Below are 18,159 nucleotides of genomic sequence, written 5' to 3' on the forward strand. Positions count from 1 at the left end.
TGGGATGTGTCCACACCCACACCTCAGAGGAAGAGTGGATGAGAAAAATAAACAAATCCCCACCTGTAGGACTCATCGCTGATCTTTTTCAAAGACCTGAGAGGCTGAAATCAGGAATTATCCTTGGACTCTTTGACACTGTTGGTCAAAATTCGGACGATCGTCTTTTCCCAAACTTCACAGTAAACTGGTGGTTTGCTCAGCGGAACAATTTCCTATCTTCCCTTGGTTTCACACTGCACTTTTGAGAGCAGACCAAACCACCAGGACAGTATCAAGAACAACAGTTGGATGTTTGGGTAACCAAAAGCAAAGAAGCACTAACCAGAAAGAGGATAAACCTGCTGGGACTTTCCGAAGGTTTCATGCACTGTGAAAAAACACAGCAATCCAAATAGTTCAAAAGCAAATCTCTTTAAAAACATTCTGGTTACATTTTACCAAAGCAAGGGTCCATCAGTTCACTATATGAAGATATTACAGGCAACAAGAGAGCTCAGTCAAACTGGGGCAGCATGGTGATCAGTAGGAAACCACCACGCGACCTACCTCCAACAAACTTTTGCTGGAATTTTCTTCCATCCGATTATAAAAGTACAGAGAAGATTTCTTCCAACCAGTGGAGTTCCACCTTTGTTTGTCAGTCAAAACAGCTGTTTAAACAAAACATGCAGGTAGGCAATCAGACAAACATCAGAATTGTAAATTTTGACACAAATACATGCATTCCTTTTTATTCACAAAACCAGTCCAATTTTCTAAACAAATACAAATATTGGTTATTTTTAAAAGCTACCCAGCAACATAACAAAATCATGAAAATGTAACAAAAAACACACAATAAAAAAAAAAGATGCAATCTTTTCTCAGTGCGTTCAGTAGGGTAGACTCAGAGCAAGTGCTGTCTCTTGGTGCTATTGCCTTGAGCAGTATTGGCACATGCTCAGTAGGGCCACAGTAAATAAGGCTGCCAGTTTGAGTAAGAAGGAAAAGTTTGGAAATGCAAAGGAGGGCTTATTGAGGAGATTACAGTAGTGGCGGCTCTGGCGAAAAGCAGCTTCAAGCCAGTGAAGGCTTTGCCAAACATAGTGTTCAGTTTCAATTTCACTCTGAAACTGACAGCATCATTATGGGAAACGTTTTCTCGTCTTTCCAAGGTCATATATCATCCCATCTCAAAAAGTTGACCCTTCAATTCATTGACTCATAAAGCAAACAAGGCTTTCAGCAATGTAACGGTGAAGAATTACAATAATGTTTGCCATTAGCCACTAGTTTCAAAATATAGTCGTAAATTTACATTCTCTACACAAGTACTGTATCTTTCCACACATAAACAACATTAACACCAAACACAGAAATTAGTTGATTGTCCACACTCGGTCCATCATTTCTGTTTCTGGCGATGAGCAGTTTTATGCTTAAGCGACAGATAAAAACTGCTGGGAATAAGACAAAAGGTACCAAAATGAAAACATAGAAAAGGGAATGAAAAGTTGTCAAAGATGTTTTTCTTTGCGCTTCATTTTTGGTTCAAGGAATAAGTAGGTGCATCCATTATCCAACAGACTATTTTTCAGCTTTTTTTTTTTTTTCCTTTTCACTGATAACTTTATTTGCTGCTAGCTGTATATTAGCCGGTGTCTGTTCCGGAGACAATCCAGGAGTTGACATTGCACTTGATGGCAGAACTTTGGGTAGGGAGAGGAGGAGGAGGAGTCCTACTGGAACCACCGGAATGCCGCTCCAGTAGGAAGCATCACCTTCTTGGAGAAACAGAAGACAAGAAGAGAGAGGAAAGAAGGGTGGATTAGTAGATCATACGTACAAGTCTTCAGTTATCAGTCTGCAGATGTAGTTCCACTAGACAACAGGGTGAACAGATTCAAAATTTTGGATAAGCCGCATTAAGCTAACTGTTAACAGACACCTGTGGCCCTGAAGTGCAAAGCATACACTCAAATCACTCAACACAAAAACATATTAAAGATCACAACGGCAAATAAAAAAGTAAAACAACATTCTATTTGAGAAATCAAAACAAAATTACAGAAAAAACTTCAAAAACAAAAACCTGAAAAAAATTCAAGTGAAGCTATGGCGCAGTTTCAACAAGGAAGATCGACCTCATATTCAGGTGCCCGGGGCTGCTGATTCTTCACTCCACACGTCACCTATCAATTAGTCTTCATTCTGAGCCAACGGCTAAAGTGCTCACTTTTTTTCACAGCCAATCATAATCAAGTTCCTGCCTTCAAACTCATTGAAATTAGCTTATTCGCATTTTGCCGGCCCACCTCTGCCCCGTTTTTCTCATAGCTCTTTGCTTCTGCACAATCTTGCTTTAACCACCATCAGCGTCTGGACTCTGGGGTCTCTTCACTTGGTCCGAGGTCATCCCAAGGTTTCAAGATGTCTCTGGGCTACTGATTATTCATGCTTAATCCCTGTTTAACTGTTAAATCTTTCATTTACACATCTACAATCTCTCATTATTGAAATTAAATGTTTCTGGAAACATTTTCCAGAAATCAAAATAAAATGCTAGAATATGAAACACAATAAGAAAAACAGGAAACGGTGGGTACTATCGGACATCGCTGACTGGATGATGACGTTTGTTCAGCATTTTAACCAAACGTTTTTTGGCATGAAGCAATTATGGATATCAACATCCATTTTTTTGTAATTGTGTTTTGGTTTCTAGAATTTTTTTATTTATTTCTAAAATATAATGTTTTCTTTATACCTTGTGCTATCTTAGATGACCCCACCCTTGCATTGACGTGTTTTCCCTACCATGAAAAAGGTGGATAAAGGTGGAAAGATTTCATGTAATCCATGGACACCAGTGAGGTTCACAAATCATTGAAGAAAAAAGGTTCAGTGCACTGTCTAGTGGGTCTAGATGACCCAACTCCCAATGTTAAAGTGCCTAGGATAGCACAAGGGTTACATGTTGTGCTTTATTTATCGTGATGTTTAATAGGGTTTTGCGTTAAGTGATTTGTTGATGTGATTTAAACCTCCGGGCCACCATAGCTACCAGTTATGCAGTGCAATCCTTTGCTTTTCAGTCATTTTTCCTGCTTAACATGGAAAAAAAATATTTCAAAAAAAGATTTTTAGGTTGAAGTTTAAACTCAAGCAACCAATAAATGAGCCGGCTGTGATCGTAGGTGAGCTGCAGGTGTAGAAACTCTTTATTCAGCTCCACAACAGCACCGCTTGACATAATAGGAAACCTAATAAAACCCTATTTATTATACAGTCACTGCACATATTGCTCTCCCACATCATCATCAGCGGTCATTCTGCTTCCCACCTCCCTCTCCCTCTGTGGTCATCAGTGCTTCTGGCTACACCGACCAGGAGTGGCACACATGCATGCAGCTGCAGGGCTCAGCTCTGACCACCGGGGCTGCAGCACGGCTGGCTTCCTGCAAGTATAGCTCCGTTCTGCAGCGGGGATTCTTCCGTTCGCCAGCTCCGCCTGGAGCGAGGCAGGAGGAGCTCAGCAAACATTTGTGCACCCACACATACACACACACTCTCACTCTGAACCGATATGTATTCAAGGGCAGTCGCACACCTCCACACACAGTGGCACGTTAACCGACTCTCTCAGAACACCCCCGAAGTCACACCAAACAGTGAGATGGAACTAAAATTCTCATGCAAGCTGGAATCCCATCCAGCATTAATTCAGTGCTCAACAGAAGTCTTAAATAGAGATTGAGACAAACTGAGTTGCTTTTGCAATTTCAGTAAAATTTAAAATAATTGTGTTGCCTCATTGAATTGGATCTGATTTTTCTCTTTTTTTCTGCTTGTGTTGTTGTACGCTCTCCAAAACAGCCGCAGACAAGTCACAAGTTTTTCCACAGAGACAAGACTGAACCAAATAGTCTATTAATTCACTAAATATGTAGAAAAGAAAATCATCATACTGCAGAAATAAAAGGGCCCCTGGAAAAAAGTTAAAAATTCTTACTTATTTGAAAAAATTGGCCAAGGGAGTGAGAAAAATTTAAATGTAGTCACTAAGAAGTGTGTTCTTTTTTTTTTTTTTTTTTTAACTTGTCCTGTCCAACAGCTGGGCAGACAGATGAGAGCTGAGGGCCTCTTGAGTTGGACATATTTTACTTTAACAAGAGGGGTTATTAATCTTCTGACAAACCAGAGGTATGTCTGAATAAACCCCTTTTGTAATTGAGGCCAAACTTTATTAATTTCAATCATGTCTGAAAATCTTTGGTGTTGGACCGGACGGAAAAGGGAAGAGGGGAAGAAGAGAGAGGGACGCTAGAGAGAGGGGGGGGGTAGGGGTGATAATAGGAGGGGAAGGGGGATAAGACCATGAAGCAGCATACAGCAACAAGTTTACTGGTTGTTAATCATTATGGTAAGGTTCAAATGCAGTACAAAAAGGGCGGGGCCCGTCCACACACACACTTAAGAAGTGTGTTCTTAAGAAAAACCTTCTTAATAAGATTATTTTTTCTTGAAAATAAATTCTTCAGATTACGTTTTTGCAGGGCATTAGTTGTTTTGCAGGTTCACATATATTCATTCACCTCAGAACGTGCAAAAGTGTATCAAGAGAACACAATTGGGTGATTTTAAGTCTAACCTCTGCCAGAAATAAGTTCTAAGGAGTCCATTTTTGAGTGTTAAGTCCTAAAAAACAAATGAAGTTTTGATCACATTAAAAAAATAATATTTCAGCAGGTAAAGCAATGAGATTTGAATCACATTCAGCTTGCAGGGTGTTTAAACATTGATTCATCTGACAGTTAACCACATTAACCCTTGTGCTATCTTAGATGACCCCACCCTTACTTTGACGTGTTATTCCTACCATGACAAAGGTGGATAAAGGTGGAAAGATTTCATGTAATCCACGGACACCAGTGAAGATCACAAATCATTGAAGAAAAAAGGTTCAGAGCACTGTCTAGTGGGTCTAGATGACCCAACTCCCAACGTTAAAGTGTCAAGGATAGGACACGGGTTACATCCACATTAATGCTGCTGTAGATCGACTGTTTTTGTTTCCAATTTCCCTGAAAACTGCAAAAACAGCCCCAATCAGATTCTAAAAACCAGAAAAATTTTCAAACATGTTCAAAACAATTCTAGTCACTAACGTTTTCTTAAACTGAAAATATTTTTCCATTGAAAAACTTTGTTGAGTATTGTTACGTTTCTTGTTTTTTCTTGAAACGAAGGTCTTTTAACCCTCTTACAATACTGTTTTTACAGTATCGCTATCCACACACTGCCATTATTTTATTAAATCATACATTTTCAGGATATACTTTAGGGAACACAGGCCTGAAGGTAAACATTTGACAGAACTGATTCGATGAGTGTTGGGATTCTGTCCATCTCTGCGGTGACCTTTATGCAGCAGCACTCAGTGGCTGAAGACGGTACGGAGATGGCGGACCTCTGCCACCGCCACAAATGTTAAAAAGCTGGTAAGTGCTGGACGGACCGTGATGCAACGTGTGGGAGGAAAGATAACAAAGCAATGGACTGAGCAGCAACACAGTTTTTCCTCATTATCAAACATGTGCAATCAATGGAAAAATGGCAGCATGTCAGGAATAGAAAAGCTCCTTCCCTCCCAAATGCTGATTGCACGGGTTCACACAGATGGGATCCGTGGGTGTGATGCGGCCAATCACTAAAATCAATGATGTGTTTTTTCAAACACACAATCCAGTGTTTGTGATATTCCACAAAAGAAAAATCACGGGTTCCTCTTGGGTGTTTCTACCCTTCTATTCAGCCTATTGTTTTTTGGTTAAAAAAAGGGAAAATTCCTTGGGGAATAAAACAGAATAAATGCAGACAGACTGAATGAACAGAAAGCATCTGCATCTACTGAGGAGGGAAGGGACAACTGTGCTGGTTACAACCCTTCAAAACAACTGAATGAAAACACCAGTGACCTCCAGCTGACACAAACCCTCACTGAGTGTCTTCTAGATGGGGCGACACACTTCCATATACATTCATGCAGCATTTGAGCACTTCTTGCAGTGTGGAAACAAAAGACGTGCACAATCTGACCCATTAGTTCAACCCATGTGTCCTGTGTTAACCTAATTATACAGATCTGGAATAGGGCTATAAATAGAACTGCTAGAGAAATTAATTTGCTTTTTGTTTTACCCCTCACTTCTATTCACATTCACTAATCTGATTAATTATCTAAAATATATGTTGCTGTCTCTCCAAACTGCTGTAAGCCCCCTAAATTTGGAGGTATAAGCTCAAAAACTGCTAGGAAAAAGTTGACACCAAAAGGAAAGACTTTTTGATATTGTATTTTTAAATAGGGATACATTCAGCATTGACATAATGCACAAACCTTTAGGCCCAAGCAAACAACTAGTTTTAATGTCCACACACTAAACAGAACAGGAAAAAGTTGTCTTCACAGAGTGCCATGGTCTTCATCTCATCAGCTGTATAGAATTTTTGCATAAATGTCTTTTATTTTGAAAAGTTCTGTTTTCTTTAAAAGAAAATAAAGTATAAAAGCAGTTTTTAAGAAAGAAACTTCCTCCGGTGATTGCATGTACATCAAAACTAGCCGTGTTACGATTTATTTTAACATTGATTCGATTCAAATCATAATTTGTGGTTGACGATACAATTTATAGTCGATTTTGGTTCATTTGGAATGATCCGATTCACTGACCTAGAATGGATCCAAGATATCTTCACCCAAAAGTTCAACCAGTATGACTCAGATAAATACCTGGTACTGAACAGTGCAGGTGAAGTTTTCCAGATTCCTTGTATTTCTTGCAAGATAATCAAGTGTAAATTCAATATGTGTACAAACAAACAAGTAAACAAGATTTAACCCTTGTGCTATCCTAGGCACTTGAACATTGGGAGTTGGGTCATCTTAACCCCACAACGCAATGCGCTGAACCATTTTTCTTCAATGATTTGTGATCTTCACTGGTGTCCATGGATTACATATAATCTTTCCACCTTTATCCACCTTTGTCATGGTAGGAAGAACACGTCAAAGTAAGGGTGGGGTCATAGGATAGCACAAGGGTTAAAGGCAAATCCATTCACGTTTTAGTTTATAAAGTTCAACCCACTGTTGTTTTTCCACATCAAAATAATACAAACGGAACATTATTCGAATATTATACCACACTGCATGGTCACATGTCTTTTCTAAATTTAAAGTCTTTCCTCACATCGGACTGGAATGATGGACAAATCCCTTTTTGGTGACATCACATGTGTGTTGTTCCGCTGTGATGGTACCTGGTCGTTTTTAGGTTACAGTAAAATAAATCTAGTCTGCCTCAATCTAAATGGTATTCTCCAAAAGCAATATAATGAATTTATTTCATTTAGAAACTATTTCTAAATGGTATAGGTCGATTCGAATAACAACTTGCCTCAGACAAATCTATGCGGTTGGATCGTAGGAAAAGATTAATCAATTAATCTTTACACCCCTAACCCAAACTTTAAAAAAAATGGAGGGAATACTCATATTCATCAAATTCACTAAACCTGGTTTAAATTTGACGTTACGGCTTTTTCTTTAGGTTCAACGTTCACTAGTGCCACCCGAGCTTCCGCAGTGCCATCTCTGCTTGTCTCTTTCATTTAATCTACCTGGTTTGCTCTAACTCAGACTACCCAGCCATTGCTCAAATATCCAAGTATCTTGATGTCAGTCTGCATGCCTGTCAGCTCCTATAAGTCTCCGCCCTGACTGTCTTGCGTACAGTGTCTGCAAGGCAGGAAAGTCCAGGGGGGAATACACTACTCCCATCTCGGCATCTGATGCTGGCAAAGTGGCTCCCGGTGGAGAACGATGTGTTCAGGTGATAGCTTATGACAAACAAGTCTTTGACACAACTTGTAGTCATCTTTAAAAAAGAAAAAAATCTGTGACTTTTCTTAGAAAAGTTTAAAATATTAGCCACCAGGCGTTACAGAACATCAAAGTTCACAAAATTAAGACACAAACAAGGCAGACAAAAACTTCCAAAGCCCAACTTTGCTTCTCTTTCTGCACTGAGCAGCATTTCTGAGACTGACACCCTGGAGGGTATTCAGACATAGAGCAGAAAGGAACAGCCTTCCCACTTATTCCTCTCAAATGTAGCATTCCCAGAATAAATGCAGACATCTTCAGCCAGTGAGCTATGAAGTGGCAAAGGCCTCAGCATGCTGACTCCCCCTCACTTGCCAATTTTACGCTTCTCTTTGAGCTGCCATGAGCTTTCAATGGAAAACCGTCAACACCCTTAAAATAAGCACACTGCTGCTGGACCGCACTTGTGTACTGACGTGTGCACGTTCACAGACTCGTGCAAAACACTTGAGCAGCACCTTTCAATGCAAATGTAGTTAGAAGAAGGGTGAAATGTAGCTTCAAGTTCTCTCATTCGCAACCGGGCGCCGATAAGGATTTGCAGCGGGAGCCATCGAAACAGTCCAGCGAAAGACATATGTGAAGTGAGAGATCACGCCCTCTCTGAAAGCGCACACAGATTCTGACAGCCACGTCAGATGGGGATGTAGCCTGCCATATTTGTTTGGAGGAGAGCGTGGCTCTGAGGGGGCTGTCTGAGTTGCAGCTGAGGCTCTCTGCAGTTCACTGGAGTCTGAGAGCCAGGAGATCTGCTGCTCTGGCGCAGGTGGTGCCCGACTTACTCTGAATATGCATTGAAGCCGTTGATTAAAAACAAAAATCTCTTCGACAGAAGCCATGTTTGCACACAGCTCAGACATGCAGAGAAAAGATCCACTTTCATTCAAAATGACTGTCATTTTTGACCAAACAAAATAAAATGCAGGAACAGCATATGAAATTCTTGGCAGCTCATCATGCAACATTTTGCCCAATTACGTTTGTTCAACTTTTATTTTTTCATTTTTCTGCTGCATTAAATACATGGGATCATTGTGAGGTTGTGTGACCCAGTTTCAGTCACATTTGACTCAAGAACCCTCTATGCAAATCAGTTTATGGTTGACTCATTGACTGCACCACACTTTAGTTTGGCTTCTTCCAAAAGTGTCGTCATTGGTCTCCTACCTCCAAAAATGGTTGTTCTACAAGTCTTTATAGCAAAAATGGGTTATTACTTCTTTTCAGTTCTTTTAAAATAGCCACATTTGTTTTAATTCTGTTTATTTGTAGAGTTAGGAACCTTTTTGTTTAACATGTTAGTGGCTCAGGAGAATCTGAGATATCGCTTTTGGGTTTCACTTTCCTCTGAGCATCTGACCGTAATTATAGGGAGCTAGACATCCTTTTTTCCCCACACTGCACTTTATTATTATTATTTTTGTTAAATACCATCACTGTCAGATTTAATCTGTTGTCACATCATCTAAATAAACATCAGTCCAAAGACCCAGAACATATTCTTTGATTCTACATTTCCATTATTTTCTATGATTGTTAAATTTTAAAAATAATAAGAAATTATAAGAAAAGCTAACAACTTAATTAATAAAAACATTTTTTGTAAATTCTGACTTTTTAGATCCCCCCCTTTTATTTATTTCTTTGACATGGCACATTTGCCATTAATCGCCCCCTCTGACATTTAGCTTGTAACAGTAGCATCAAACTTGCTGACAGTGCAGCCTGGGTGCCTGGATTCTGTGATCGAATCACATGCAGAACAAGAGCTGTTGACTTCCAAATAAAGTTTTTTCAGACAGTCTGCTAACTGGGAAAGCATCAGAGACGAGAGCAATAACGAATTTCAGAAACAGCTACTCCTCTGCTCAAGGGAGTAAAGGAAGAAAACTACAGTTAAAGTACATTTTATAATTACTGCCTGACAGAACCAGAGCTGTTATGATCACAAAGAAATATCCTTCCAAAATAAAAGAAAATGAATATACATAGGCATTTTGTTAAAAACTGAAATTGAAACTTGCAACCTTTAAAAATTAAAAGTGTGGTGAAAAAAGACACATTTAAAGTAACTCTGGGATCTTCATTGCATTTGATTAAGAGTACAAACGAGTGAGTAAGTAAATATTAGTCATTAATATTATCATGATTTGTTCTAGTTGTATTGTGTTAGCAGACTTTTCTGTCCATTGCAGCAAAGAGAGAATCCAGGTCTGAAGGACCAAGAAAGTCGGTCCTGAAGTCGTGAGGATCAGGCTGGTCAATGGTTGTCCACTGTGTAATTCTTAAATAAACAATCTCTTAGTGCAGTCATTAAAAGAAAGAAAAAAATGCTTCCTATGACCAACAGCAAACCTGACTTGGGGTGTACCCATCCTTTACCCAATAATAGCTTAGAGGCTCTAGGCATCCTGAGACCCCGTTAGGGATCAGGCAGGTTTATACCTTGATGTGGGTGAATACTTGATTCTGATGGAAGTAATAATGGACACCTAAAAAAGAGGTTTTGGTTACATAGCCAGAATGTTCTATATCATTGCGTTGACCTAAACGCCTGTCTGTGATAATAGATAATGGAACACAGGTGGACATGTGCACAGATGATTACAACAGCAAGACAGAAATTATCTCTGACATGTGGAAAACATGTCAGTATTTCTTTTAGATGTTATGATCAGCTGCAATGTTGCATTTAAATTCAAAAAGTTCATTGCCTGTCTATCTATCTTGCTTACCTAATTACTTGAAACAGAGTAAAACATGTTGATACATTATTAATTAATAAATTGATTGTTTAATGATCAGAGTTAATGGTTAAATGGGATCTAGGAAACTACTTGTGGACTTTGTTTTTTGAAACAAACTTTTACTTCATTATCTGGGTAAAAACAAGCTGTAAGAGGTGAACTTTCCCCTCTGAAATGATGCTTTGTATCACTTAAAATGACGATTAGCTTATACAGTGTTCCCTCACTTATTCATGGTTCAATATTTACGGTTTCCCGTATTTGGAGATTCTTTTTTCAGTCACTTGAATCCTCTGGTTCATCACAAAAGCTCAGATAACTCATGAAACTTGTATGAGACTTTTGCGTCCGAAGGAGGTGCTGCGGGAATTTCTGAGGAGGAGAGCGGAGAGGAAGAGCACGCCGACCTGCCGGCTTCCTTCCCGGCTTCCAAAGAATATTTCACAGCGAGCAAGAGCTGGTTCTATCGGTTCCTGAATCGATACCAATCAAAGTATGTGCCCCTGCATGGAGAAATAGCATTATCTGACTCAGAGGCAGCCGGAAAGTTCCCGATACGCTGAAGAACATAATTGCGGAGAATAATCATCTGGATGACGGATAAAACCAGCCTCTTCTAGAAGAAGAGTCCCTCTCACACTTAACTGATGAAGGAGGAAGTACAGCTCCTGGTTTTAAGGCACAGAGAGACAGAGTGACACTCCTAATGTGCGTTACTACGTACGCTACCGTACGATCAATTTGTCCGAATGAAGAAAAACTCTTTTTATTTTGAGCAATATTCCAGTGTTCTTTAATAATTGTTTTACAAAGCATAAGAAATGTTTCAGAAGGGTTTTTGAAGAGTAAGGATTGGTGATGGACATTCTTCGGCTGCAGGGGTGGTTCTCTGCATTTGCAGATTCTGCGTATTAATGGGTGTCTCTGGTCCTTAAACCTCTGCAAAATACAGGGGGAAACTGTAAACCACTTTCCTCCACTGCAGCAGAGCGGGGTCGATGCCATGACAATGAGTATCAAATAGTCAGTCTCTTGTGAAAAATGATTTAAGCCTAAAAATTACTCGATTAAAGTACTAATAAATGATTTAATATTTATTTATTTTGTATATGGCCATAGTATGAGCGTGATCATGCCCAATAATAGACGCCTCGTCTATTATCAGAAAATTTTGGACTTTGCAGAAGCAATTTCCCCGCACTTGGCGTCAGATGGTTTACGTCTCTGCGTCGTCCATTAATTCTGATAATGGACACCTCACTTCTTTACTTCTGAAATGAATTGATTGAATTTCAGTGTAAACACTGCAAAGAGAAAGAACAAACGTGACCTGATCAACTTCAGAAAACTTAGCTTCATGTGGAGAAACTGTCAAACTTCTAAATAGAGGAGAGCCAGGTAACAAAGTGATGCCAGTCTAAAATCAAAGATTTTAGCAGACTCTTAGTCCAACAGAAAAATGCTTCCAAGCAGGTTTCTTCACAAACATGTGACAAGATCAAACGTCTCCCAAGTTTTGTGTTTGTAAAGTTTAACACAAAACTTTCAGCAATACTATATTTCTTTATTGTAAATAGAATATATTTGGTAACGCTTTATAATAAGAGTCCTTAATAAACTATTAATAAGACAGTAACAAGCACTAGTAATGTTTTAGTAAATTGCTTATAAGTACATTAATTAGCATTTGTAAATGTCTTACAACTGACTTACAAGTTTAAATAAGCTGTTTATAAATACATTAAAATATTCCTTAATAAACTACTTATAAGACATTAACAAGCATGAGTAATGTGGTATTAAGCTGCTTATAAAGACATTTATTAGCATATTTTAATCCTATTCACAAGCTATTTATAAATTGTTTGTATGGGATTAATAGATATATTAACAGTGTTCTTATTAACAGTTTATTGAGTGTTTTGCAGCCCTCCAATCGAAAGTGACCAAATAAGGGGTGATCTTTCCAAGCCATTTATAAATTGCTTACAGAATTTACCTAGCTGAAATGTTTATTTAAAATAGATTTAAATTAAACATTGATACACACACAACATTGATAGTTTTTGCTGCAATTCCCCTGAAACAGTCATCCATCTTTTCTGGTATTGTCTTAAAATTATGTTTTGGCAGAAGATGTGTGATTTCATTAGGGATAAAATTGATTCTTGTTTTGGTTTTATTCTGGAAAGATGTCTTGTATCAAAGATGTCCAATATCAAAAAAATAAACAAAAGGACTGTGGTTTACTTCTAAATCTCTTGCTCATTTTGGCCAAATTTCACATTCAAATTTCACATTCATAGATGTAAATTCACTGGTCGAAAACCCTGTTTCATTGTATTCTTTTCTGAGTTAAATCAGTATACTGAGAAGCAAGAAGCAATCAAAACCTTGTCTATATGTGAGAGATTCTATACATTTTCTCGTAGAGTTTAACCCACCCCAGCTTATTTCTATTTCTTTTCTTGTTTTTTATACATATGTGTATTTGATATTTGCAATATGTTCTTATTGCATTACTGAAAGCGAATCCTAGTAAAATGGCATAATGTGCAACAATTTTTTTTTTCTTTTTATTATAAATTGCTTGTATGGGATTAATAAATATATTAACAGTTCCCATGTCAAGCTGGACTTACATTTTCAGTCCAGCTGATGACTCAACCTCCAGACTACACCACCTGGATGAACGAGAACCTTCATTGACAGTTTGAGTCTTTTGCAGCCTCCTAAACTGTGGGCTATGTTTTGCCACAAAGAATCACAAAGTACCGAATATGAACGATGACCTGTATAACACTAACCAAAGCCACAAACACATAACAACTCTTCAACACATCACAACAACAATGTGAATGAAGAGACACACGTACTGTCCTTTGCAGCTAAAACATAACTTCTTCTTTCTTGACCCAGGCCATTAAGAAACTGGAAAGCTGATGTTTGATTTGTGTGCACTGTTTTGCTTGTAAGGTTATAGCTTTCTGGGATGTCAAAGATATTTAATAACCAAATTTCAAGATATTTTAGCACTTGACAGGTGTGGACATGGTGCTTCTTGTGTTTGGTCTTGTTGCATTTGCACTCTTGATATTCCCCCTCTTTAAGAACAGACAGACTAACCTTTGAGCTCGGGATTCACAGCTGAGCGCACCTTAATTTGTCTCTGGCAACACATTTCAGTTTCACACTCATGGTGGCTGCGGTCATCGCTGAGGTTTTCAACTGCAAATGGAGTTTGAGAGCCCAAAGAGGAAGAACAAGACACACCTTTCCAAGCTGAGACGAAGGATATCCGAGATGATGTGAAATCCCACTGCAGCACAACGTTTTGCTGCTTCACGTCATCTCCTTTGATTTATCTAAGTTTGCTTTAATAGATGCAACTTTGATTGAAATTATAAACTCTTGATCATTAATGGTGCAGCTTGTTAACGACTCTAACCTGTGACTGGTTGGACCTTTCTTTGAAAATCAGCACATAACTGGATACTGGTTATGATCTGCAGCCATTTGTTAATTTTCCAAAGAGCAGTAAATTTGAACTCTGAACTCTGTTTGAGATGAATTACTGTCTTCTACGGTGGATGCTTTTCTTCCTTACGTGGATAGTTTAGCAGTCTTTTGCAGGATCCAACCTGTTTGAAATGCAACAGGAGTTTGAAAGCAGAATAAATGGGAAAATGTTGTTGCAGCATCGATTAACAGAGAAGGTGAAGCCATGTCAAACATCTGAAGTGAATGTTGGGGGAATATTGAAGTTTCCCATGTTACTCGCTCTTAGTTTGCTCTTTGTCCTGATTAGCTTTGGTTTCTCGCAGTCCATTTTTAAAACAACATATTAAAACCAAATTTATTGCCATTTTTTTCTTTTACCATTGCATTTATTTTATAATTTGCTATCTTACCTTTAAATTATTGTAACTTTTTAATTGTTGTTTTTTGTCGCTTGTAGATTTTATTGGATGTCGCTTTGTTTGACTTTGGTCATGTTAATGCGCCATATAAATAAATAAACTATATTAAGAAATTAAATCCCAGCTAAAACGGACAAAACTGATGCACAAGGCATTAAAAAATAAATCAATATCCTTCAGGAACACATTTTGACCCAAAAGAGACTGAACTATGGTGCATTTAAATTTGAAAGACTGACACTCAAAGACACAAGAGTTGTGTAAAGAGTAAGTTATAATGATTGATTGATATAAAAACATGTTTAGCTTTTTAAAACTTTCCTTAGCTTGGTTGACAAGAGGAGAAATATTCTTTAACAAATAAATGTTTTTAATTATTCCTAACTAATTCAGTGATCTACCTTATTTCTTTAAACAGCTGATCAGACAATATATACCTTCAACCTACAATTCTGTGTTCTGACCAGAGCAGCTCGAAGCTTTAATTCCTCTGTAATGAAATATCAGTGAACTCTGAAGTTAAGGAATAAAGTGATAAATATTAGTCTGATAAGACCTCGAATGAAAAATTTACAGAGAAGAAAAGGACATTTATTGACATTAAAAAATTCGGAAATAAAGAAAGAGTTAAAAAAATCTGGCCCACCTTGGACATACATTAACTTCACCTTCTCCATATCAGATCACTTAACTTGCACTTTAAAGGGTATTTGCCTTTGGATGATAACAAGAATGATTCAGACAATCAATCAACTTGCCTTAAACTGTATTTAATAGTGCAAAGACACATAAAAGTGTCTGCTTTAGTCAGGGTTGTTTATTTGGCTCACAGTTGTGGAGAATTTTGCAAAGAAGGGCCAAACGTTGAGACTGCACAGCAAACCTGTCAGCTTGCAGCCATGAGGCCAACCTGTCACTGTCAATCAACGTCATGAGGAGATCGTAGTAAAGCCATTAGCAGTTGGAAGCACAGACACAGTCTGCGTCAATTAGTCTCTCCACTGGTTCATATTCACACGGAGCTAAATGTCTGTCAATTTATTATATTGTGGCAAAATGACACCAGTGTCTATAAAAGTCTTTTCTTTGATGTGTAACGTCTGCTCAGATTGATTTCATGAAGGGTCGTTCTATCAGCGCAGCCAGGCTTAGTTAGGCTACTGAGTGTGATGGAGGCAGCCGACAGGATAGATGGAGGGACATTTAGATGAGCCTGAGTGTCACCGGAGAGAAGGACAGCGGCAGCAAAAAAGGGGGTGCGTGTGCCACACTGACACCTGGTGCTCCAGATGACAGCCAGATGGACCTCATTACATGCAGCCGCATACACAGACATGCCCACACGTGTATGCTGACAGGCAAACACATACTGCACACACGTTCACAATTACTGCCACTCTACCACAACGCGCACCTCCGTTCATTTGTGTTGCCTTTGCTAAAGCGAGGACAAGCGGAACTTGAAAGTAATCAGATTTCACTGAGAGGCAAAGTAATGAGAAATATAAGAAGTGCAGGTTTTCCTTTTAGGAAGTGAAGCGGTGTTCTGCATGAAAAATGCTGCGATGGTGGACAGTTAAAAGAGACCCTTGAAGTTTCCATGGAGTTATATCCATTCAAAAAGTATATTGTGGTTTTAAAATATTGCCAACATATATGAAATAAGTTCTTTAATTGTAAAAATGTGTAAATTAATAGAAAAATAGAATAATGTTTTTCATTAACTAAAACAAATTGTCATTGAATTATAACAAGATGTTTTTGTGGGGAAAAAAAGCCTAGATTTTGAGCTTTAAAAATGCCCACATCAAAATCCTTCTTTTTCTGTTTTTTTATATGTATTAATATTTAATATTTCAGGTCCTCATAACAGCACATAAACATGCATAAGTGTTTCTAAATGAGTTTTTAGTAAACATAAAACCTTATTACAGGCTTGGACTTTGACAGGAATAAGTACAGCGATATTCAGTCTAAATTGATCAACCAATCAGAATCTTTCTCATGTCAGGATCCAATTAGTGTGCTGCCCCTTTAAAAAATGATACAAGAATCAATCAAAAAAAATCATTCCATTTTTCCTTTCGGTAATTTTTTGTTGATTAAACATAGAGCTTCTTTTTAATGTCAGTCATCATGGCTGGGGTAAATAAGGGTCAGTCAACCCAGACGGTCATCAAGATGACTTTTAAACTTCACAGATCTTAGATGTCTCCATTTTTCTAGAGAAACATCAGCCTTATCATAGTATGTCTTTGTTTTTTCCTTTTGAACTGGATCTGTGCGTTTGGGATCATCTCACTGAGCCACATTTCCTAACATCGAGAAGAAAACCCCTTTTTAATGTATGAATATTTGTTTTAACAAATAGAGCAACAGTGTTATAAGCCATTGTGTGTGACTATGATTTATTACCAAACATAACCTTACAACTTCAAAATACAATTCTGCTGGGAAATAATTTAAACAAGATCAACTTAGAAAAAATTAAATGACAGGTGATTTTGAACTAAAAAACATAAATAAACAAATTAAACCTATATTTTTTAAGATTATTTCAGAATAAATTATAAAATAATCGAATAAATCGAACAAATTGAAAATGGGACTTTAAGAGCTCTGGAGCCTCTGCTGACATTGCTTTATAGCTTAGTCTCTCACAATCATCACAAAAACCACGGTGACTTGAAAGTGAGTCTGGCTTTACGGATCCTTTTTAGGGCTTGGTTCACTGAACGTATGATAGACTGACAGTAGAAACTTATATCATGCGTCAGTAACAAAACAAAAAAAAACTATTTTGGTCATTTGATTGGCCGGCGCGCTACTTGGTGGCTGACAGGAGGAAGGTGCTGATTGGTTAATCAGTTTAAAATAAATATTTGTGTCAAAAAGCCCAAGGTTTTAACTTTAGTTATGAATGAATGAATATTTGTTGTATTTTAAAATATGTTATATCTGTGGATCTGTGTGTATTTGTGTGACAGTGTGTGTGTGCCTATATAGTGTGTGTGAACACATACATGTTTATGTGCTGTTATGAGGACCTGAAAAAAATAGTGTGCAAAACATTTTACAGCCATACATCTTTTTTACACAAGTGCACATGTTTCATATTTATATTTTTACAGCCACAAATCATTTCAGCAAAACAAGAAATTTGTATTGCATAAGTACATTATTCTGCCCTTTTTTCTCTTTTTTATAAAAGCACAAACTTTATTTGTAGATGCGAATTGCAAAACGTATTTATATATGCAGACATTATTTTAGAGCCACAAAATACTTTTGAGAGTAACATAACTCCCTACCTGCCCCTGCACTTCATTACACCTGTCATTCCAATGCATGTAGAGACATCCACCCATCATTTCTTGCACAGGGAAGGAGCATTCTAGCCGTTTGTTGGTGATCTTTCATCTGCAAGTGTGAGTTTATCTTATGTCTGCCCTATAATAATTTATTGGAAACTGTACTCAAAGACAGGTTTTATTGCTGATTGGAGTTTTATAATCACTCTTCTGAAGAAAATATACCTCTGAAAGTAAATGATTTTGACCCT

General features: G+C 37.8%; 1 protein-coding gene across 5 annotated transcripts in view; it reads right to left on the minus strand.

Moving 5' to 3' along the window:
• Positions 1-395: 395 nt before the first annotated feature.
• cxxc5a (CXXC finger protein 5a) overlaps positions 396-18,159 on the minus strand; it is a 29,105-nt gene continuing 11,341 nt past the window's right edge. For 3 of the 5 annotated variants that reach the window (XM_078931324.1, XM_078931325.1, XM_011483501.4), the window contains one exon: positions 396-1,763. In XM_078931324.1, coding sequence (XP_078787450.1) covers positions 1,722-1,763 — 42 coding nt within the window. In that variant the 3' untranslated portion in view covers positions 396-1,721. Of the gene's footprint in view, positions 1,767-18,159 lie in introns of all 5 variants that reach the window. The other 2 variants (XM_020708873.3, XM_078931323.1) reach the window with 1 other exon arrangement.

The sequence above is a fragment of the Oryzias latipes genome, chromosome 14, assembly GCF_053564925.1.
Source record: "Oryzias latipes strain Hd-rR chromosome 14, Olatipes_Hd-rR_3.1".
Lineage (NCBI taxonomy): Eukaryota > Metazoa > Chordata > Actinopteri > Beloniformes > Adrianichthyidae > Oryzias > Oryzias latipes.